The sequence below is a fragment of the Stegastes partitus genome, unplaced genomic scaffold, assembly GCF_000690725.1.
Source record: "Stegastes partitus isolate 25-593 unplaced genomic scaffold, Stegastes_partitus-1.0.2 Scaffold848, whole genome shotgun sequence".
Lineage (NCBI taxonomy): Eukaryota > Metazoa > Chordata > Actinopteri > Pomacentridae > Stegastes > Stegastes partitus.
In genome coordinates, this window is record NW_007578579.1 from 17,722 (window position 1) to 42,102 (window position 24,381).

Here is a 24,381-nt window from a genome sequence, read left to right on the forward strand (position 1 = left end):
ACAGGGCGATGCAGAAAAATCCAAACCTTAAAAATGTGTTTAGCATGTGCAAAAACTGCAAAAGCTATTTGTTTACCCTGAAACTATTACAACACACTTTGCATCTGCAGTGCATATTCTGTCATCCTGATTAGACTCACCCTTGAAGATATAAAACTCCCTTTTAGGCCCTTTTACCTCCAAACTATGTGTGTGTGCAGAACAAACAATTGTTTCGAGTTAAAATAAATGCCCCGTCATTGCTTTTATTGAATTAAAATTACGTCAATACGGATACTTCATGGCTGTTTAATTGTTGTTGTTTCAAATTGCCGTATATTAGATTTAGATGTTTAGTAAAGATGACCGAACTGCCAAGACTGCAGATGCATTATTGATATAAGCTCAAATAATAATAACCTGATTTACTTTCTTCATTCCATTCTTTGTTTAGCACTGCATTCTAATGCTTGACTGCTCAATGAAATGCATGGCTTCTTGGGTGTGTGTTTAAGTATGCACCCTTTATCAGGTTTCTGCGAGTAAACACTATCACCGTGGTTTTTTCAAAAGGTTTAGGGCGATTGTTTGGGATGGATCAATATCTGCTGGAGAAAATTGCGTTTCTCATTTCAGGTTACTTTATTACTGTGATTCCTTTTGAATGCTGAGGCACAGCGCCGGCTGAAGTCATACCTTTGCAGCCAGACGTTTGACAGCCTCCTCCCTGCGTCGCTGCATCTCGGGGGTTCCTGGGCAGCTGTTGGTCCTCAGTGTGTTGGTAGCACTGGATGGCGGAGTGGGCTGTGGGGGCTGGCTCAGAGGAAGTTCTGCGTTTGGTCCCGCAGCACCTGAAGGACAGAAAAATTAAATATAATCTAACGCGTTTTGACACGAGTATGTCATTTAATCAGTTAATAAGTACTTGATGCAATCGCAAAATTGATTGTATATCACCAAGGCAGATAGGGTCGTATTTTTTTAAATGAATTATACATTCAGTAAGAAAAATGGATTTTATATTTAATATATTCACAGCTCCTTTCCACACTCTTCAAGCCAATATTAAAATGAAAAAAACATTAACACCGACTACAAACTTGCAGCTAATGTAGCGCTCGCACCCAAATCAAACATAGAAATGAGTTACTTTTAGGGGAGGCACTGGGGCTGTTGGAGGCAATCTGGCGCATACGTCCTCCGTGGCAGCTCAGTGCTACAAGGCGGGAAATAATGGCCGTCTTTCCATAACCCACGCTGCCCACCACTACGGCGCCGTGGTTCTCGGCGGACTCGCTGGCCTTGAGGACGTCTTCCAGCTGCTGAAAGAGCCAATCTCGACCCACGAACACCGAGTCTGTGGTGATGCTGGGAACCTCAAACAACAAAGGCTTGAGCATGATGTCCACAGGTTTGTAGGGCGCAAAGCGTGCTGAGGGAAAAGGGAGAAAAGAATGTAAGATTTAAAATTGTGTTGGTATTTGTTTTACAAATAGAAACGAGAATAGAATAGAATAGAATAGAATAGAATAGAATAGAATAGAATAGAATAGAATGTCTTTACTGTCATTATACATTATTGTACAATGAGATTTAAAGAGCTGCTCCCGAGGTGCACCAGCAATTAAGAAGAATTAGCAATGCTACTTTTTTTTTTATCTTGCTAAACCCTGATGCTTTCTTTCCAAGTTCAATCTTAACTGATCCCATAATTTCATCTTTCATCTCTTACGGTCATACCTGCAACACTGTCATGCAACTGTACGTCAGCTTTAAGGGAATCGTTTTGTCCTTGTGCACCACATACACCAAACACCAGAACAGTGTAGCGGATAAATGGTAATTTAAGTGCAATCACAATGAATGCAAACTTGAAAGAGGACTCTCTATCTGGTCCTCTTCAGCTCTAATTAGATCTCGTAACACTTCTTCGCTTGGGAACTCTTAAAGCTTTGATCCCGCTAATACTAATATCACTACAAGCACTAACACTACTGCTGCTGATGCTACTTTTACAACTATTACCACTACTGTTCATGGTTTAACTTGTATTTGTTAATACTTAAAATAACACCTCTGCCGACAAGCGTCCTGAAAAAAACAACAGTTCTTTTGAGAAAATTCTTCCATGTACAAGCATTTTTCAGAATGTCTGTGATTTTTTTTTGCTTTTACAGATTTAACATCCACTTAAATCAAAACGCTGAGCCAACAGTTGGCTGCTGTAAACCTCATGATGTATTATTGGTGCATCAATCAGGTAAATATGGATGACAAATATGAAGAGAATTGTTTATAAAGCTTAAAACTGGTCCAAAATCTTTTGGCAATAAAACTTTTGCTGTTCACTTTCCTTTATTATGCAACTCTCAATTTCTGTAATCTCTATTTTTACTGCACTGAACTAAAATGAATTTACAATGTTGGTCCAGAACAAATACAAGTTAATAATTCTGTTGTGGATTTAGAGTTTGGAAGTCATTTCAAGTCATTTTCTACTATACACATTGGAAATACTGTCTGTTTCTGGGCACATCTTGCCTCCTCTTGTCTCTTTCCCTCTCCATGCCATTAACTCTGTGTCTTCTCCCTCCCACAGTTTGTGCTTTTCCCCTCTCTGTCCTTTGTATCTCTGTATCTCTCTGCAGGTATCTCTGGCTTATCTCCCTGCTCTGCTTTCACCCCAACTGATCAGGACGGCCCACCCTGCGTTTGGTTCTGTTGGAGGTTTCTTTCTTTCAAAAAGTGCTTTTTTTCCTCTCACCATTATCACAGAGTGCTTGCTCAAGGGGGGGACTGCTGAGTTTCTCTTGATAATACTGTAAGATCGTCACCTTTCAATTGAATTGAATTGTTGGTCTTTTGCTGGAAAACTACAGATAGCTTTGATCTGGCTTCCTGTTGATGCTATCGGGCCATCTCTTGTTCAAAAAAAAAAAAACCCAACTTTTTCTCATATGCCTTAATTCACTCTAGTCTAGAAAAAAATCAGTTTGTATAAGATTGCAACATTAAGTGTCTGAAACGGAGCAATAACTCTAAATACCGTCAGGCATTCAGATAAGAGCAAATAATTTGGTCTCAATAAACATTGACTTTTCCACAGTCGTGCCTTGTATATTAAAATGAAGTCACTGACATTAAGTTTCGATATCAACTTCATGTTTAAAGTGGTGTGAAAATAAAAGAGGACATTTTCAAAGAAGGCCTAAAATGGTCTGAATATCTAATGACTTGTTCAGTTATTCATGTTCTCATCAAATATTCACTCTGTGGGATTACTCTCAGTGACACTGAGGATTCCAAACACTTAACCAAGATAAAGTTAGTCGAACAAAGGAGATATTAAATGATTTTATATGTAAAGCTGGGACACAACCTAACAGATGCTTTTGCTAGAGTCGCATAATATCAATCAGTGCAGCGGTGTTTACACAAGACAGCGTGTCAGTATTTAAAGAACTTTGCTGTGGCACTGCACGCGGACGCTCCAGCTTTGTAATTAAACAATTACTGAGGAGTTAAAGCACTGACTTTGGCCTTTAATTTGAAAGTATTTACATCCACCTTGGACCCAGTCTGCATTCTAAACACACAAGTCTGCCACTGACCACATATCTACAGACAAGTCTTTTTATTGTCCTGTATTTTGTAATATTTTCACATGTTTAATAGTATTTACTTGTAACAAATTGGCTCTTACCATTTTATAATCTGCTAACAGCAACTGTGAATACATAAAAACCTGGCATGGCAACACTCAAATTGTAATTATTACAAAAGAAGTGAACTGCCTTATACATTTACTAGCTGATGTGTTTTTCCCACATAAGCTTGGTTACATCTACAGCAATAATCCACAGCTCAATCACCTTTGGAGTCCTGAGGTGGTCTTCCTCCTGTATTGTGCCACGGCAGGCGAATGGATGTCCGCAGGGGGGTGTTACGTTGTTCATCAAGAAAGCTGAGGTCTTCCAGCTTAGTGGAACTGGTCGCTGTAGACACACAAAAAGAAGAAAGTGAAGCCGACGCTCTGGTGCCTCTTGAGTGTATTTGTCACAACAAACGTAAAGAGCAGGACAGAAGCAAACACAAGAGTAAGATTTTGTGGCACATTTGCCATCTCTGGGAGAAGACGAGTGAAGAAGAAGAAGAAGCAGGCCCCTGTGCTGCTGTGACGTTTGTAGATTTCTTGAGGCAGTGTGCAAGTACAAGCATACTGTAGCAGAAACAGTAGCAGGAACCCAAAGCCGAGGCTGATATGCTCTGTTTTTCCTGTTATTTGAGCTGACAGCTACATACAATAAAACAGTACGAGGTCTGTCCCCACAAACACCCCCGCTGGGCTCTTCAGAGATGGCAGATTACCTTTACCTTTCGTAAAAAAATTCAGAGCCAGTTGTGACAGGCTAAAAAAGTGTTTCACTGCCAGTTCAACACTATATTGTTTAGAAGCTGCTCATCAATCTGAAGGACATAAAACTGTCATCTCAGCACTGTAATGTGGAACACAGATTATCATTTCCTTACGTTTGTGAGCATTTTGACTCAAGTTTATCTTTCACCATCTTCAAAAAATTCATCCAGTTCACAACTTAGATGTTCGACATTAAATTCTTTTCCAACTTTAGCGACTTTGGCTTCATTTTGCAGAAGCAGTGGAAGTCACAAAGCAATTGATGTGTTCAATCCCCAAACAGAGAACATTTCATTCCGAAACGCAACTCTGCAGATGAACTACTTGACGAGCCAGTGATTACAAAGCAATTCAAGTTGTGATTTGAAGTAGTGCAACCAAGGTCTCTCCTCCATTTGCGGTTCATTTTTCAACAATGCTATCCCCATTGTGATCTATGCTCTCTTGGCCCTGCTGAAGAGCAGAATCAAAGCCTCTGTTTTCTCCTTTATCAGCCTCAGCTGGGAGAGACTGTCACAAACACTCAACTGCTCCCTTCTTTCTCTCTCCCTCACTCGGTCTTTAACTTTCTCTCTGGAATGCCCCACTAATTAAAACCCGTCTGTTGGCAACAGTAACTGAGGAGGCTGCCGTCAATACAACTTCAACTGAAACAGAAGGATTAAATTTAAGTCAATTGTATTTATACATATAGCGCCAAAAGTAAGGAGTGTGAGTCATCTCAGGACACTTTACATAGTACAGTAAAGACATAACAACACATGTGGGCCCTGATGTCACTATTATTACAGTGGACTGTGATTTCATGAATGACTCTGTTGGACAAAATTGACCTTTAACAAACAAAATTAAAGAAATAAATGATTTTTTTCTTCTTCTAAATATACACAAAAAGCTGCAAATCAAACAGACACCATCTGAAGCCAATCTGTGCTAAGTAATGCAGCACTAACACTTTGGTCACATTTATTCTAAAGCTACATGTACTTACATCCAACAGCAAAGCCGGGAAGGACAGTGGGAATTCTCAAAGCCCTCCCCTTATCCCCAGCATGGAAATACTTGGGCAGCCATACAGGCAAGAAGGCAGGGTGCAGACCCTCAGCTAAATCTCTGGAGAGTGCTCCCAGAGGATGAGCTCACCGTGGGCACAAAAGCGATTCCTCTACCCCAGTGCTCCCATGCAGGCACACTGGCAGCTGAGCAGAGGGCTTGGCTGCCCCCTCTCTAATGCTCAGCCAGCCACAGCACCCACAGCATTAGGCACTTGCTAAATGAATGCAATGCTTTCCAAAAGAGCATCACCCTCCCTACACTTGCAACAAACATGCGTACATCATCTCTGTCCACGTGCTGCATGCACACACACACACACAGTTTGGTGAGCAAGCAGCAGAGAGTGCAAATTGAGAGAATTAGAGGAAATAAAAACGGCAAACCAAGAGATTCAGTCTCTAGTGGCTGATTACAGTTTTTCCAATCGGTAACTACTGCGGTATTAATCAACGATCCTGGCTGGAGAGGGGTGCAGCAGGGATAAGAGAGAAGAACGTGGAGAAAAGAGGTGGAATTATATATGAGTACAAGAAAGAAGATGGTATAGATACTGTGGGAGGTGGGGGCAAGGGAGATGTACGCACAGACAAGGAGAAAAGAAGGTAGACAGAAAATCAATTCTATGCAGCAAATCGCCACTAAAGCCCAGCACTGACATCAGCGGGGCCACAAGAAGCAGTCTGTCTCCTGTATCTATTTTGACATCTTGAACATTTTTTTTTATGCATACAACAAAACAACCAAAAGCAATACTCCATTTGACTTGCTTAAGTAGTTCTAATGCACACGCTCTGTCATTCCCTTCTGTGATAATGCATCATGCACTGTAACTATTTTTCCCTTTTTGTTAAGTCATATTGCTTCCTACAGACAATTCTTTCAAGGCCAAGAATACCCACAGGATTTCTTCATATCCTTCAAATCCTCCTCTTCAGTTCTTTTCCTCCCCTCACTCTCTGAATTCCTTCCTTTTCTTGCACATCTCCACTCATTGATAAAACGTACATATGATACCTTGAAGTCTGTGCTCGCAGTGACTTTGAAGCTGTACAAATGTGTCAGACTTGTATTCTGATGAAAATGGGATTCTTTTTTTTCCTCAGGCAGGTCTGCCCTTTGAAACCTTCTGTTCTGTGTTTCCCATGACAGAACAGAGAAGAGGACTGAGCTCCTTTGCTCTAACCACTGCCCCCCCTCAACTCTCTGACTCGACTCCCTTATCTTCTTTACCACTGTATCCACTAAAAAGGAGATGGGAGTCAAACACTCCCGTCCCTTACCTTCTTGCCTTTTTGAACTACTAAGTTATATTGTAAACCATTGTGTCATTTGTATGAGCACAGTGAGAGGAACAGACAGTTTCAAGTCCAGGCTTTTAAAGTTACGGTGCACAATGCTGAAATCAATGTTACACTTTTAATTCATGGTTTAAAAATCACACATTAAATATGTTAGTTCATTCGGCTGTTTGAAAGAAATATGGGGTGCTGAGGTTTTCCAGTATGGAGGAATTCCTCATACAAGGACTGCTTCAGCTGGTACCAAAAGAAACCAACCAGGTCAAAATGATAAGAATTAAGAATCATTTTTGATAATTGGGGTTTGTTTGCTCAAGCATATTAGATAGATAGAAAAAAAAATATTATGCTTGGATTTCTGGGTAACACAGATTTATTGCCTTTACTGTACGTGGACCATCATGTGTACTGCTCGACCCCCAAAGGTTCATTCTAAGCTGGGAAAAACCCTGGATGGGAACTATGAATTTAACTTATAACCCATCCATTTCTTTCTGTGGTGATGATGCATTTCTGAAGATCAAACAAGTTGTCTGCATTCTGTTCATACATAGGCTGTCTATAAAAGTTGGATTTAACCCCCATTATGTCACTCACTGGTTTGTGGACTAACGTGTTGAAGTCTTGAGTCTGGTATTTGGTCGTTGCTATCTTGGTCTTTTGATGCATGAGGTGACAAACGAAGGGTGGATCTGACAGAGAACTTCAGGACACGGCAAACAGCAGCGACTTGTCGATCACAAAGTAGCTACACCCCAAACCATACCATGCCTTATCATCTATTGTCCTCTAAATGCTACTATAATTTACTAAATGAAAACCATGCAGTATTGAAGGAGACTTGAAACTAGCCTATGAGACTATAAACTTATTAGGAAAATGTTTACCCAGGTATCACATCAAGTGAGAAGCGGTGTCATTTTCTTATAGACTTACATACAATCAGGCTTCTTTTTGCAACTTTAGGAGTCGCCCCTGCTGTAAATTAGAAAGAATGCATGTTTAAGCCACTTCTAAATACCCTGAGGCTACATCCATGTCTTAACTACAGACTAAAGGACGAGATAGTTGACATAACGTCCAGCTCCCATCCTTCTCTGACCTGACCTGGATATTAGTTTTGTTACAATAAATGGGCCTATTTCTTGATCAAAGGCACCCAAAAGTGCTGCATGCATAGAGCATTTTCTCGGCATTACATCTGCCTGTCTTCATCCTGAGGTGTGGCAGACCCTACCGCCAATGTTAGCTCTAAGCTAACTGTAGACCTAGCCACTATATGATTCATTTTGTTTCCAAAAATGTGCTCGTAAAGGGGACAATGATGGCAGTTTTGTAAGACTAAGGAGACACAGCAATGCATTCACTGAGCTACATGTTAATATCAGCATACAAGCGTTCTCACAGTGAGAACACTGGCGACGCAAATGTAATGTTCACCAAGTTCACCATATCAGGTTAGCATGTGAGGAAAAAGCCTGCACTAAACTTCATAGCCATCAATCAATAGTTGTTATTTCAGTCAGGACACAAGTGGTGGACCATCCTATCGACTAACTAACCAACAAACCACCACACAGATTGACAACGCAGCAACTAGAGTCACCACATACTTAAACCATATACTAAAAAACAACAGTAATGCACTTTATAGGATTAACATAGAAGCAGAATAAATACGGAAAAGCTTTAAAATAGCTTTAACTTGCAACACAAGCCAGGTGAGCTCATTCCACACTACAAAAACACACCTGGAACATTAAGATTTCCATGCCATCATCTCAGTTCCTTAACAACTAATATAGAATTCTCAACAGACGAGTGCTGTCAGTCAAACTCAGCCAAATGACTCCGCGGAGGCAGGCAGTAGTAAGTTAATATACCGTTTCTTTAAGACTGAACATTTGACAAGTCCTGATCTGTCTATGGAAAGCCACCGAACAGAATTTAAATGGCTATTCAAAACCCAAATAGACTGATCTCTGTAATGGGTTGTATTTCTCGCCTGCTGTGACATCGAGGCGCCAAACAATTCTCTGAAAATGGACATTTCAGAAGATGTCTCTGACCTTTGCAGAGTGCTGGGGGATATGAATGGGTGATCCGTTTTCTTTTTGTTTTCATTTCTGTTTCTGAACTAAACCGATCAATGTCTACACAAAGCGGATGGCGGAGGTGAATTCCATGGCTACCTGGAGACGTCGAAAACGCTAACAATATGCAGGCATGTCTTTAAACAAGATGATGGCTACAAAAAGACAGCAAACAACATGGTCTTGAAAAGTACCTGAAAAGACATGAGGTTACAGCACATCAGATAAAACAGTTACAGTGTGCTTTCCTGCTCCAGTAGTACAGGCAGACTCCAGCATATTAGATTTAAAAAACCATAACTTGCCTTCATCCTGCAGTGCTGCACCTCTTTGAGAGACATGATTTTCTAATTACTGTCTGACCTTTGTAAACATCTTTGAATCACGGATTGTATTCGCATGGAAAAGGTGGAGATGACTTCAGTCTCTCTAATAAGACACAGATGCATTTAAATGTTACCTGGTCAATGTTCTCAAAAGTCGTTGCAGAAGAACAAAATATCCTAGAATTTGCCTGAGAACAGTCCACAGACTTAGGTGAGGACACAGTCCAACAGAGAATCTTGGATCCATAATCTATGGTGAAGAGAACTCGGAGCACGAGTTTTGCCAGAAGAACAGACGACTTCTGAGTACAAGCAAACAATGACTGTGTGCGATACCTCACTATGGCTCAGACCACAAAGCTCTGCTGAATAGCTAAACACCACAGATGCACTGTAGCACCATTCCTCGGCCACAGTGACCCTAACTCAATCTCCCTGTCTGAGCAACCCGACCACAAGCAGCTCAAGCAAAGATTTCAAAACTTTGGAATGCCAGTGGCCAAAACTAATATGGCCCTTTGACTCTGTAAGCCTTTATAAAAAGCTTAACTTGAATGACTCAAAAATAGAATTCCTATTACCTAAGAATAATAAACAGAATGGGTGGAAGAGAATGCGAGACACTCGAAGTTCAATTTTGAAGCAAACGACTGTGCGTGCTTCGAAGATGCTGCTACATCTGAGATTTGAACGCGTCAACATATTCCATTTGGTAGCGACAGTATGGACTGCAAAAAACAATAGAAAAAGAGAAAGTAATGAAACAATCAATGGAGTTAGGAGCCCTGCTGATGCTAAAATGTGAGTTCGACAATGCAAAAATCATGAAACTAATTTTAAAATAATTTTTCAGTTGCATTTTCTGCACAGAAAACACAATATTACACTATTTGATGATGTTATTGTTTGTGCATTGCAATTTAGACGGCTATTAGGTGAAATAATTTTTTTGTGTCTCCTCCCTTCGATTTGTAACAAAATCATTTTGTTGTTTTTTTTCTCCCCTGGTCTGACTGGTATTATTGCACATTCATTTGATAGCTAGACAATTATAACTGACAGTTACTGAGCTGGATTGTAATTTATATTATTGCTCCATAATTAATAGAAATATGATTTAGTCTTGAATCAGATATCATGAGTCAAACTGAAATAATTTTTATGGAGCAAATTATACCTCCAGCTGAAAATGTTGTTTGTTAGTTCTCTCAGCAGGCTTTTAATAAGGGGCTGAGGAAAGAGGACTGGATTGCACTTTCACGGGAGGTTTATTGCATTCATAGATGTTCTCTCAAAACAACCAGAAGCCCAGGAAAAAGCCATTCACATCTCTTTTAGGCTCTCTAAGTACCTTGACCTGTGTATCTTACATTCCTTACATGTGATATTATGACCTTATGCATGTATTTTGTTATCAAATGAATAATAACGTTCTGTGAAACCACTGTGGTAGCTGTTCTGGAGACTTTTTACTGCTGAGAATGGTGGCCAATATAGCTCCTTAGACTACTAACCAGTAATACGATTCTAAAGTGCTGCATAGAGAGGCTTCTGAACTCAGCCCTCTCTGCTCTGACAGTTGGTGTGCGCCAACATCTCTCCAACTTGGTACAGCACATGTAGACTCCACACAATGCTGTTCCCACAGAAGCCCAGGGACACCCCGGCTACATACTACGTCTGTGTGTATTCTCCAAGACGGTGCAAATGGCGCTTCTCTGCAATATGTAGACATTCCTTCGACACACATAGCTAGCATTCTAGAGGCCCAGCAATGCACCAGTTGATTGGCACAAGACAGATGAACACAATACACTTTGTCGCTAAAAAACCGTGACCTTTGTGCTGCAGCTATGTGCAATTTCATGTGATTCTTCTAACTGTATTTTGTAGTTACCTTGGTATTCCAAAGAGAGCCCAGTCACCATGGGAAGGAAAATAGCTTGATTTTAGCTGTTTGTACATGTACTCTTCCTCTTCTAGTCGCTTGTAAGAGCTCATGGCCATAGGCAATTGTTGGGATGTAAATAAAAGTGAAGAATCAGGAGCCACAAAACCGAGCTCTCTCTTCAAAAATCGAACATAATATCAGCATCACTGCGAATTTCACACAAATCTGCGCAGACATGTTGCTGTACTGAAGCCATGATCGCTACAAAATTATTTGCTCAGACCAGATGATGACAACATACAGATTCTTTTGTTTGAGATATGTCATGTTAGCCTACAGTAGAACATAGATCATCATCGGTTTGTGAGGTAGCAGTGTGCTGGAAAAGTAGGTCCGTAAGAAATGTTGTGAGGCAATCTTATGTTGTAATTAGTACTACTTTGGTCAGTTAATGTACAGCAGCACAAAGTAATGAACCACATCCTCATTTTACTACAACCCCCAGCATCTTCCAGGGAAGGATGATCATCTATCTGCTTTTGTCTTAAGTTTTGCTTTCAGCAACTTTAAATCAACCTCCATAGTTTTAGTTTTCTTGTTGGATCTCCACATTGTCAATTAATATCAATCAATTAAGCGAGGGCCAAATCCTATTAGAAAACTTAATATGCTGCCGTCCAAACACCCACACCAAGGTTTTGGCATATTGAATGAATCCGCTAATGATGAATTCATTTTTGTTTGTGTTTCACAATGGTAACTTCTCCATTTAGCTTCGTCCTGCTTCAGTAATTACTTCTTTCGAGTAATTATTTCTTATTGAATACAATTTCCTTGAGCCCCATTTGAAAGACGTGCTGTCCCTGACACACAATGACATCAACACGGAGTGATTTGGGCCATAAATGAAGTTGTCTCAACATGTCCTTGATGTCCTCTCCCAGGGTTTTGTCACACAGCGTAAAATCTAAGGTGTGAATTCTGCAGCTCCCCAGAGGGCAACGCTGCATAACTATGACATCAGTCCATAAACTGTGGGAGCATGCACGGAAACAAGCACACATAAACTGCAAAATATTTCCTGGTTTGTTGGCTTTATGGGCTGCAGTGTGTGTGGACCATTCGAGTTTATGTCACATGAAAATAATGAGATGTAAAAAGGGTAAGGACTCTTGACACAATGACCACTAACCCAGCGTGTAAAGCATAACAAATCCACCTGTGGCTCAGAGAAACAGTGTGACATACACTCATAAGCTATAGCATGTATTCTATAACTGAGAACAGCTCATGCATCGACTGTGTAATGTTCTGCTTCTACTTATTATTCCCACTCCTTCTTGCTCTCTTACATATAGTTTAAGATAACACTGGAAGGCTTTGGCAAACACAATGACACTATCTTCATCAGATAAGTGGGCTACTTGTCGATCACTGTGAGGGCTTTGAGACAAACATTGATCGAGCAGTAGACACAGGTGAAAAGTTCCTATATTTCATCAAGATCAAACCCAAATTTGGCAGGAGCAAAGTATTTCAAATTGAACAGAAGCTGCTACATCCAGCAAAACAGCATATACACAACAATGCATCCATTAGCCAACAACAATACCCATCCCCTCGCTAAAAACTCATATTTACATGTTCAAGGATATGCTGCTTATTTTCATCACTGTTGGATCCTGGTGGTTGTTTTTTGTTTTTTTTTGTCTCATTCTTAAAGATTTGTTGACTTTGTCTCTCTCTGACCTGAAGCTACATCCTTACAAATACATTCTGACTTTAAAATGGTGTTTTAAAGTGAAAGAAATCTCCATGATATAAGGTATAAGACCATTCAAACATGAAGCAGAGGGATGGTTGCCTTGCTGTAGACAATATCACTGAGAAGGAGCTGCAATGTAAGCAATGCCTGTAATTCATTATCCACATTGAATCAAATACTGGTAGTCAACGTGGACGTCTTTGTTTTCTGCTGAAATACGGTCAAATGATAGGGATCGGATAAGTAAACATAGGGGCAATTAAGACCCAATGTGAAAGAAAAAATAAGTGTCTGCATTATTGTTTCCAACAAAACCAAACTAAAACAGGTCAGCAGTGGTTACAAAAGTGTCTGTTTAAAGGGTCCTAAAATGTCACAGCAGTAAAATGAAAACGTATTAGTGTAGCTGTTGTCTGAGTCCATGTATGTTTTTATGCTTCTTTCCGCAGTTCTACCCAGCTTGCCCCAGCTGTTGTAATTTCCAATAATTTCACGTCACCAGTGGAATTGTCTGTTTATACAACGTAGTCTAACATGTACTTCAGCTCCGCTATAAACTGATCATCTGTTTATTTAGTGGGAACATGAGTCTCACTCTGTACAATCCACTCCATCTTCCCTAAAAGAGAGTCTATTTGCATCCCTTTCAAAGTACTCCACACTTTACATATTACTCACGCTGTGGTCTGTCAATCAAACACTTGAGTCATGCTCTTTATATTTACACTGCCGTTACTTCAAGTGTCAGCAAACAACAGTATGCATGTGCACTTCTCCTTGGTATAGAGTAAAATCATCAGCATGTGGCTGTATATAGCGCTATAGATCAAATTGCTTGTGGTTTGACGGTTCATTTACACATCAAAATCCAACGACTGTCCCTGACTTTGAGAATCCCAAGGGTGTGACAGAGCTGAAAATAATAGTTTCCAAATACCAGTCACCCGTGACACTCAGTGAAGACTTTTGTTGGTATTAGTATCAACTTAGTCTCAACCTGCTTTTAGACACCATTGCAGATATGAAGATATAACGGAACATGTAAAGTGTACGGCTACTTGACAACAGGGCCAAGGTCAAAAGTAGCAACAGCAATGACAGAAGAAAGAAGTATGAGAGAGACCTGGGAATAGAAAAAAAAGGGGGGAAAAGACCTAAGGGAACAGGGGGTAGTGAGAAATATCAACAACTGTGACAGCTGTGTGGATATGGTGAGCTGAACCACAACAGGGAGGTTCCAGGGCAGGAATGCAGAACAGATCAGCCAGACAGTGGCTTGTGCTTAGGTCCGACATGGCAGCCAGAGTTGGGGCACAACACACAACAGCTGGTTAATCCTAAACTTCTGCCTTGATACCCCCCGCTCTAAAAAGCACAACCTGTTCTCTGAAACTACTCACTCCTTACTTCTTCTATAGCTACACATGCTTGATCCCTTCTGTGTCTGTCACTCTCTTGAACTAAAATGACATGCCACTTGTCAGCCTCCGGCACAGGTTGTATCATAGTGTCACAATCTTGAGCTGAGTGGCAGTGCAATGCAGTCAGTCACAGTCACAAATGAAAGGTATACGGACGCCTTCATGTATACGACTGACATCCAGATTGTCAAGAGATCAAACACCAACTGTTCTTACCTGCTACAGAGTTTGGCCTCGGCATCATGAGGGAGGATGATGTCTGTGGTGGGTATGGAATGGGTCCCTCAGGTGTGTGACTTGGAGGCTGTGGTGGCCCTGGTGCTCCTGCAGATACGTTGGCCTGCTGCTGCTGCTGCTGGTGGTCTGTCCTGGATGGGGTGTCGGCTGGTGTTGCCGTGGCACTGCCAGAGTCTTCCTCAGCCACGGGAGAGCAGGTGTCAGCCCGCACACTCTGTGCCAGGCCATGGCGCCCGCTGCCTCTTAGGCTGCCATCTTTACTCCACTCCAGGCTGGAGCCACTGCGGTCGTCATTTTCTGAAGAACTAGTAATGGTGGCTAAGAGGAGAAGAAAAAAAGAGCAGACAATTTGAACCATTGAGGGAGGTGAGATGAGGGAAAGAGGCAAGATGCTTCGGAGTAATGCTCTTTGTGTGCCATGAACATTTATCTGTCTTAATCTCCAGTAAGATACTGAGCTGTAATGGAACTTTTACCTTTGAATAACACACCGCTTTTCCACATTGCCCTTATCAACACTTCTCAGAAGCTCATTTTATATTTACTGCGACAGTCTGCTTGCACTAATGAAAACTGGGAAGCCATGATGGGGGATAGATTTGTGGAATTCATTTCTTGAGCCTAGACTCTTCTAATGACTTTTGTTCTTTTCAAGGATCATCAGTTCGGTACTCAAGGATTCAATATCACACGGTTTAAATAACAACTAAATGCGGTAGCATGGAACGAAAGTCATACTTAAACGTGTCGAAAAAATATAAAAGAGGAGCAGAGAACTATTTTTAAAAAACATTTTCGAGTTCAGACAGGTGTTTTGCTCATATGAGAACAAATCCTTTAATCCTCCCCCAGGCCAGCGCAGCCATCTAACACAATCCTAAAAGCCTAGTGGAGGGCCAAAGCTACACAATGACAGGCAGCTGGATACAGAAACATCAGTACAGTCAGAGGACTGGAACTGACCGGCCAGCTGGCTATGTTTGCATCACACACTGCTAATCTGGATTTCATAATGCAGCAGTGGGTTGCATCATCACTGATATTAATATAAGCGACACATCCTGGATCTTGTGATTCTTGTGCTGTTTACCTGGGCAGATATGAAGTCACTCATAACAGCAGTCACATCTAGCCCGGCACTAAGCATGGTATTTAGCCACATCTTAACGGTGTAGAAGAGGCTAGAGTAATTGCTGACTTGGTTAAAGTTTAGACCCTATCAAAGAATAAGTTGTTATTATTTATTAAAAGCTAGAGATACCATGTCTTTTTATCATATTAAGAGCTGGGTATAATCATTACTTAAGGCCTGTTAAAAGTCCTCCTCCAGGTGCCCTTATGCCGGAACTCCCGTGGGAGCTGTTTTGTAAATGTTAAGACATTGCTAAACCTCAACAATTCCACCAAGGAGCTTTTAACACAGTACAAAGCCAAATTAATGTGCTTTTGAAATCAGAGTCAGAGTGAAGCTTCAAAGAACAGAGAACATTAATCACAGGCAGGAATCTGACTTGTGGACGCACCGTAGCTTTGTTCTTTTTCCTTCCTGCACAATTTTATCAAGGTGGGTGGGTGGGATGTTGTAGACCAGTGGTTTATAACACTCCCCCCAACCCACTCCACCCACCGACAAAAGTGCATCGTGGCTGAGCATAATGTCATAGTCAGCACTTTGACAGTTCAATTCAATAGGATGCATGCCTTCCTCTGCTGCAGATAGAAGACTCTACTAGACAAGTACTGCCAGTGGAGAGACACAGCCTCAAAATGTGCAATACACACTGGTGAAAATAGAATGGCAAGTTGACCATGGGCAAAGCAGTTGAGGATCCTGAAGTTGAGCCTGTTCAAAAGGTCTCTGATAAACTGCTTGAATGGTTTCCATCAGTGACAGATTGTGTTGCACTACTTGAGTAAAATACAACTTCAAGTTGGTTTCACTCATTTTGCTGTGTGTCTGTGAGCAGCTTATACACATTCTCTGTGACCAACACAAAATGCAGAGAAGGGCAGAGAGAGATTGGGGCAAGAATTACCAGTAAGAACTGGGTTTTAAGGGGCATGATATTGTTTTAAATTAGCTAGACCAACATCATATCACGGTATTCCCTCATAAATTAATTCTGATTTGATACAAGCAAAGTAGCTTCAGAGTGACACGGACTCCAACACATTCAACATGACTGTATGTCTGATCCTGGGTGGCGTCAGTAATCTAAGCTGAAAGATACTACATCACAGCTTAAATAAATTATTTAGCAGATAGCGATGATATTGCTCTGGGGGAACAGAATGACTGACTCACGGTAATCAGTTATGTCAACTCTGGAGTATTGGATTTCAAACTGTTGTGTTATATCAGGCTTTGGCACGCATTGTTTTCTACTGCAGCATTACCATGTCAGCCAGTTAAATGAAAGAACATAAAACACTATATTCTTGTTTGTTCACACAAGGATGAGAGGACATGTTACATCTTTCTCCCACCTGCTGACTTTTCTCCCCAAATCTACCAGTGCCTTGAGGAAAAAAAAGAAAAAGTTTTACTGTGGATAACTGCAGGATCGTGCAGTTCCAATTTTCTATTCAATGCTCACTCCAAATATTCAAAACCCATTTTCAGAATGAAATCCTAACATTTGTATAGCCACTGGGGGCTTTGTGAGTAGAAACGTCAGATGAATTAATGCATCAATAGACTATGCCATCTTCCTGTCAGCTTGTGTAAATCCCCAGATGTCTTATAGGGCTATTACTAGAGATACAGCACGACGTCAAACTGTGGCAACTGTCACCTCAGCGCTCTCTCATACTGGAACGGCTCTATACTGACATGGTAGAGGATGAATATAATGTGACACAAATGCTATTCAGTCTCAATACATTTAAAAGAATGCTAAATGACTGACAGAACACAGGTGTGTTTTCTTTGGTCTAAATCACAAGTATACATGAGGTAATGGTATGAGCTTGATTGGAAACACTGTGTTAATATATAAGCAGCACTGAGGAATGAGTGCTTAAGGTTATACCATGCAGATTAAGTGATACTAAGAGGTCTTCAGAGCTGCTGGTGTTACCTCTATTACTGTCAAACTCAACAACCGATGTAGCCACGAGGAAGCTGGCAGTGGCAAATCAGACGCTGGTGTGAGATTTTTGTAATTTCTCTGAAGTGGCTTTCTAACAGACCTTACTAAGTAATGGACTCACTGTGCCTGGTTGTGCACAGCAGGAAGTTTCTAACAGCAGTTTGAAGCTGGCTATTTTGAGACTTTCTGTAGCATGCTGTACGAGGGTTGGTCAAAAAGTTCCAAGACTGTTCAAGGTATTCCAACACGAAGCGTCTTATTGTCAACAGCATATGTAAGTACTAGCTGTCATGAGTCAAGATGTCACCTTACACAGCGCTCTCCACTTCAGGATCTGTGTTACACATATTTTTGCAACCAGTGGTAGGTGTACATTTGCGATTTGTGAACAGAGAAGAAAACATCACATTCTGTGAAAGTCAGCAGCCTGAGATGAGCCAGTCTTCCTGTCAGGGATCATCACTGGTGATGGCAGATGGGTCTGCAGCTACTACCCAGAGAAGAAGTGGCTGTTTTTAAAGTGAAAGAGCCCGTCGTTTGCAAAATCAGAAACGTCATGTCTGGTAAAGGTGCACCAGGAGCATGCTTGTTGTTTTCTTCCACATTCATGTGGTTATGCACCAGGAATGTGTCCCCCAGTGTTGGACTGTAAACGCAAAGTTCTATTGTGGTGTTCTGAGATGTCTGAGGGTGAACATTCAGCACAAATGGTTTGAACTGTGGTGCAATGACGAGTGAGTGCTCCAATGCCATGTACGCATGTTTTTTGATCATAACAACAGAATTGTCATTCTGCACCATCCTTTCCTGAGAGATCTGGTTGCCGTATGACTTGCTCTTCCCCAAAATTAAATTCAAGTTGGGGCTCTGACACAAGTTAAGAGATTCAGCACTCATCGCACACAGTGTTTGACAAGTTTGCATCCCAGGACATCCATGGAATGCTCCAAGTATTGCAGGGTTGATGGGAGCACTGGGAGTGGTGTATCACTGCACATGGAGGCTACTCTGACAGCAACGGCAGCCACATTTAAATCAGGCACTGTTTTTTCATTAGCACTCTCACAGCGTTTTGATCAGCCATCGTATGAATATGGGTTTAAAAATCATTGTCTTTTGAATAGTTTCACTTTTGCATTATCTTGAACGATTGAAGACAAATGCTTCAAACACAAATGAAGTACTACCTAACAGTACACAATGTTTTCATCACCTTCAGCTCCTATATTGTTTACATTTTACTTGCTAGCAGCCATTTCCTTTCAGGTTACATCATGCTGCACATTACCGTAGCCAATGATCAGTGGACTTCCACTCATAAAACACCACTCTACAGCTATGCTATTGGTCAAGTCTCCACTGGGTACCATTTAAGTGCGGCCATAATGATTTACGAGTGTCACAAGTTTTTCTAGTACCATAAAAACCGCCTTTGGGGAAAGATGACAGAGTTATTAGATAGTATCAATTCCTCACCTATGATCCCACTGTCCTTGCTCTCAAGTGTGGAACTGGGGCTGGTGATAGTCCCACAGGGGCTGGAGCGGCTGAGAGGGGGACGGCTCGTCGTGCTGTTGAGGGTGGAACATGGGCTGTCAGTGCTGGGAGACGCCGTGCTGCTTGTCAGTGTGGAGCAGGGGCTGATGCCCTGGCTAGTCAGAGAACACTGGGAAGAAGGAAGGAATCAACAAAATGAGTTAGGGTCGCCAAGAATGTGCTCTACCGATCAAACATGTCAATGAAGTATGAAGTCAACTCAATATAAACGATCAGCTGGCAACAGGTTCACATTTTTGTAGCATTAGCAGCAATAAATACAACTAAAATACACTTCCAACCCTATTTGGAGAGAGAAGTAAGACAATTATGTAAGAAGTGATTTGATATAACTTCACAGTGTGTTTGACCTGGGTCATGAGACAGCAATGCGAAATATTCCTTTACAAATAAACAAGTGTTTTACATGCGAGCATGACACACAAGCCGAAGGGCATGGGCACTGTAAATGGAGCAGGGCTTGAAAATTACACACTCATATAAGGGAAGAAGTCTCTACTTTGTTGTGACACAATAGATACCTTTCTCATGTCATCAAGCCTGTCTGACAACCATACAACAGCTGAATCTTTGTTGGAGATAACTGACAACCGTAGAAATCTAAATTAAAGCTGGTTTGTCCAGATTCTTCCTTCAACTGTAGTCTGATTCAAAACACAATACATTGTATGTTAAGAAGGTCCATCATCGGCCCTGTGAGAAGAACCACTTGACACCACAGAGTCTAATTATCACTCTGTAGGTTGTGAAGCAGCTCCTCTCCTATCCAACGTCCCTCATAACTTAAAATTTTCCACCTTTGGACAATTTATTCAGCAAACAACACTAACTTTACAGACAAAAAGACACTTAACAACAGAGCCCATGTTACAGCTCTGTGACAGTTCAAATTTCTATCTCTTAAGCAAATCAGAGGAATCCTTACATACATAGATTTTATCAATCACACGTTTCCACATAAAGTTCTTCAGCAGCTGTTACTAGTCAAAGGTCAAATTAAATCAATCCTCATCTTCAATTAACCAGCTTTGTTGCAGATATTTGCCTGAGGGACTTTCACCTATAGCTGCTTGTCAAGTAGCACTTACAACAGAACAAGGCAGTGCACTGCCTCCAACTCGCCCACTCAAAATTTCAGCAACCAATCACGAACCATTCTTCACCCAAAAAGGCTCTTTCATATATTGCATATTGCTGTAAAATTCCACCCTGCTACAATACCAACAGTACTTATTGTACATATGTATCGATTATGTACTGATGAGTCTGTTGTTCTTTCTCATATTTAACACACTAGGACAGGTTTTCAAAAATAACAAAGATAGTTTTTTTTTTTATATAGTGGTAAAAAATATCTACTATTATTAAACCTGACCGAATTCTTAAAATAGTAAGGCTCACCCAAGCTTTGCAAAATTTAGCGAGATATGTGACTCACCTCTCATTCAAGGTTTGATGCCTGTTGCTGTCTGAAGGTTTACACATTTGTACGATGGATAGTGAAACAACACAAACAGCAGACTGGGAAAGGATGCTGAACGCCTTGCAGCATGATTAACAACTTGTGGAATGCCAATATAGCTGCATAACGTTTTGTATTTTCAAAGTCCCGCCTATTTTTACGTGAATAGTTTTGTCTGTTTATGTCACTTAACAAACCCCACAAGAGTCGAACGCCTTACTGACATTTAATAAATTACCGCAAGGCACAACTAAAAAACACGCTGCGTTAAAGACCTGTTGTAAAACAGCAGTATGAAGGAAAAGAGAATTGCTGGCAGATGACAGTAATGTGTTCCTCCTCATCTGAGCTCTGAATACACACACCTATATGCCAGAACAACAAACACAAAGTCAAATCTATTAGACTCTTATGCTGCCTGTCTCCTCTTGTGACATCTCAACTAATGAACATGATTCATAAAAATACTTTTTAAGCCTCTTACTCGTCCCAGAATTGCCAGTTTAGTGTCAAAACGTGTGCGAGACACAAGATGAACAAGGAGAGCGTAGCGTGCCGGGCTTTGCTCTTCACACAGCCCCAGCTTAATTAGTAGAGCCAAACAAACTGAGGCTCAGACCTAACATAACTCTATTTCTGGACCCCAGCTCAGACGCTCTTGTTACATACTCAAGAGCCCCTGGAATAGCACTCAAGTTTCTGGGAGACTAACACACCACACTGAAAAGCTTGCACAGAAATAAAACCAAATGCAGCCCATTTTAAATATGCAGTTACTTCCTCCAGAACATATTTAACAGTTCAAACAAAACAGTGTGACAGTTACCGTTGCTTGTTGTGACAAAAAAAATTTAAGTCCCAGAGGTGCCTCTTAAAACCTTATCCATAACGCACAAGGGGAAAATGAATCAAGCTGCAACCAAAAAATAAAAAAATCCATTCTACTGTTACACTGTCACAACTAGCTTCTCCCCTCATCCTTTCCCTCTCTCCTCTATCTCTCTATCTGTGTGCTGCAGCAGTGGCAGCAGCTGCTGTTGGACGAGGGAGGGAGTTGGAGGGGAGGGAGAAAATGAAATACCTTCTTTTCATTCTTGTCGTCCATAGGTATGCGTGCCGTACCCGGGATCCCTTCTCCCAGTAAAAAGCCCAGCCTTGTCATCAGTTCCTGAGTGGCAGGGGAGGAGGAGCTTGGCTGTTTCTCCGCTTGCAGCTCTAGAGACGAGAGGGAGAGAGAGAGAGAGAGAGAGGGAGAGAAATGCTCAACATTAGCGGGGCAGATTCCCTCTCTCTACTGGATGGCCCACACAGGGCCACACTCTCTGCCCTGCCCTCCTCAGCTCCGCTCTGCTCTGAAATGCTATGCTGCACTCTCCAGCTGCTGCTGATGTGGTGCAGACCCATAGAGAGAGAGAGAGAGAGGGAGAGAGAGGGAGAGAGAGAGAGAGAGAGGGAGAGAGAGAGCGAGAGAGAAGGGGAGAGAGAGAGTGTGTGTGTGTGGCGGGGGCTGTGGGATGAGTGTATGAGGGTTTTTTGAAAGAGTCTGAATATATGTGAATGTCTAGCATTGTTAAGAAAGCTAAGACTGTGTGTGTGTGTGTGTGTGCTGGTGTGTGTGCATGTGCATGTGCATGTGTGTGTGTGTGTGCATGAGCCCTGCAACACGCCTCGAGTGCCAATTCCAGGGCTTTCTGGTTGTTTACAGCTCTCACTCATGGTGCCTCTGAATATCAATGAGTGGACATAGGCTTTCTCCAACACAGCTTTAACTGTCTGTGGTCCTCGTTCTCAGGCCCTATTACTACTTTGGGCTGCAATTTCAAGGTTGCTGTGCCGTCAACAAGGCAGAGACAACTCGCAATCTGTTTTCCGTTTACACGCGTCGCCCATTCTTATATGTTGAGGCGTAAAATAATGGAGACAAACAAGAGACTTTGCGCAAATGTGTTTTTATCATAATCAACATGTGTAGCATGCAAATCAAGTGTGGATGTCGCAACTGAGTGAAGTCAAAACATTATCTCAGAGCAAGCAGACAGTCTGATGATAGGGTGAGAGAGAGAAAAAGCGAGCGAGAGAGAGAATGTCCAAGGTACAAAAGCTTATTATACAGCTCTCTGTCAGCACCTTTTCCTCCTCTCCTTCATTTTCTCCTTTACCGTCTTTCTTCCACAGTTATTAATAATGTTGACAGTAAATCTGATTAAACACAAACAAGTCCAGTGGCACAACGCGCTGCCAAGCTCCAGTAAAGTCGTAATCATATCACCGGACCCACAAATCTTTGGGATGCAAAAACACAGATAATGTCTTCTCCTTTTAAAGGAAATGCAATCTTATAACTGCTTTTCCGATACTCCAAAGAGCAGACAGTTCCCCGGCTTGGCAAAATTAATGAGTCATGTAACATCCAGTAAAGAAAACACAATTGGAGAAAAGTCAAAAAAATAGTGAGATAAAGTGGTGGAAAATTTACAGCACACACAACTTAACACGCTAAAAAAAAAAAAACGATATTCCCCATCTACCTTGGCAGTGGCCGAACCTCTGTGTGCCACCCGTGTTTCAGACTCATCATTTCAATAACAGCAGAACATAAATACCTGCAAAAAAACTGAGGCTGTACTCTTTTGTTGAATCTTAATTTGTAGGAGAAAACATTTTAAATACATACACCCGGCAAACAACCTAAAATTTGGATCCCTCTGTGTGGGTTTTTTTCTCTCCAACTGTTTAGACTTAACTACCAGGTACCATATTCAGAGGACTGCCTAATGTCGAAACAGACAACTGTAAAACATTCTCTAATCTCTGTCAGTGCTTTGTGTTCTAGCTTAGGCTGCTTTATGTTGCCTACAACTGGATTGTGTTATTCTGTCTGGTGTATCGAGTTACTACTGCATCCTAATCGTTGAATGGAAGCTACCATGTGTGATCCAAGTGATTTCCAATGAGAAGTTTGGTACAGACCTGAAGTCTGTTGAGTGGTTTTTGTTTTATTTGTGATATAGACACATAAATTTGACTTGACTTTGTAAAGCTTTGTTCTTGTTCTGCTGTATTTGAGTCAAATTCTTTGTTATCTATTCACATACTGGATCAATAAAGCAGATTGTGATAGAACACAAAGTTGTAACCATGACTGTAGTCAATGCGTTAAACATGGAAACTTGTTGTACAGAAAATCGACAAGTAAAGCCAACTGATAAACACTTCATTTCTCAGACAGAGCTCTGCCCTTACTATATATTATATTAGCAGCAGTAATTACACTAATATTAGTAATGTCATCCTGAAGGAAATGACTGTCCAATAAGGCTTTAGATGCTATCAGCTTAGAGGCAATAGAGAATAGAGCTTATGAGGCAAAGGAAGCTGATTTGATCCATAAACAGGTTGGAGGAAGCTGCGAGAAAAGCAAAAGAATATGACGTGTCTCTCCCTCAGTCATACAAACTCTAATTCATAGACGCATCAGCACATTAGATCTGTAAAATCACCACAGTGTCAAGGTGGGAACCCAATATTAGAGTCAGAAATTCAGCATCAAACAAAATGGTCACAATCTTCCATCCTGAGTTAGAGAACAGTTTTTGGAGGGCGTTATGATGTGGAAGTGAAGCTGATCTTTGAATTTTTGGATGTAAAATGTCATTACGTCAACATTTGGCGTAAATTTTGTTGCAATCAGCACATGAATTCTTGAATTGTGTGTAAGGTCACACAAAAGCTAATCAGTTCAATGTTGAGTTCAAGTGGAGGTTTGTGCAAACTTGAAAATTCCCTC

The 24,381-nt window shown here is 41.2% G+C and overlaps 1 protein-coding gene across 2 annotated transcripts in view; it reads right to left on the reverse strand.

Annotated features, from left to right (window-relative positions):
• LOC103365508 (protein TANC1) overlaps positions 1–24,381 on the reverse strand; it is a 93,059-nt gene that overhangs the window by 12,824 nt on the left and 55,854 nt on the right. For both annotated transcript variants that reach the window (XM_008292960.1, XM_008292961.1), the window contains 6 exons: positions 21,676–21,809; positions 19,052–19,241; positions 14,463–14,801; positions 3,852–3,974; positions 1,130–1,411; positions 676–830 (listed from right to left, as the gene is read on the reverse strand). In XM_008292960.1, the coding sequence (XP_008291182.1) occupies positions 676–830; positions 1,130–1,411; positions 3,852–3,974; positions 14,463–14,801; positions 19,052–19,241; positions 21,676–21,809 (1,223 nt within the window). The remainder of the gene's footprint in view (positions 1–675; positions 831–1,129; positions 1,412–3,851; positions 3,975–14,462; positions 14,802–19,051; positions 19,242–21,675; positions 21,810–24,381) is intronic.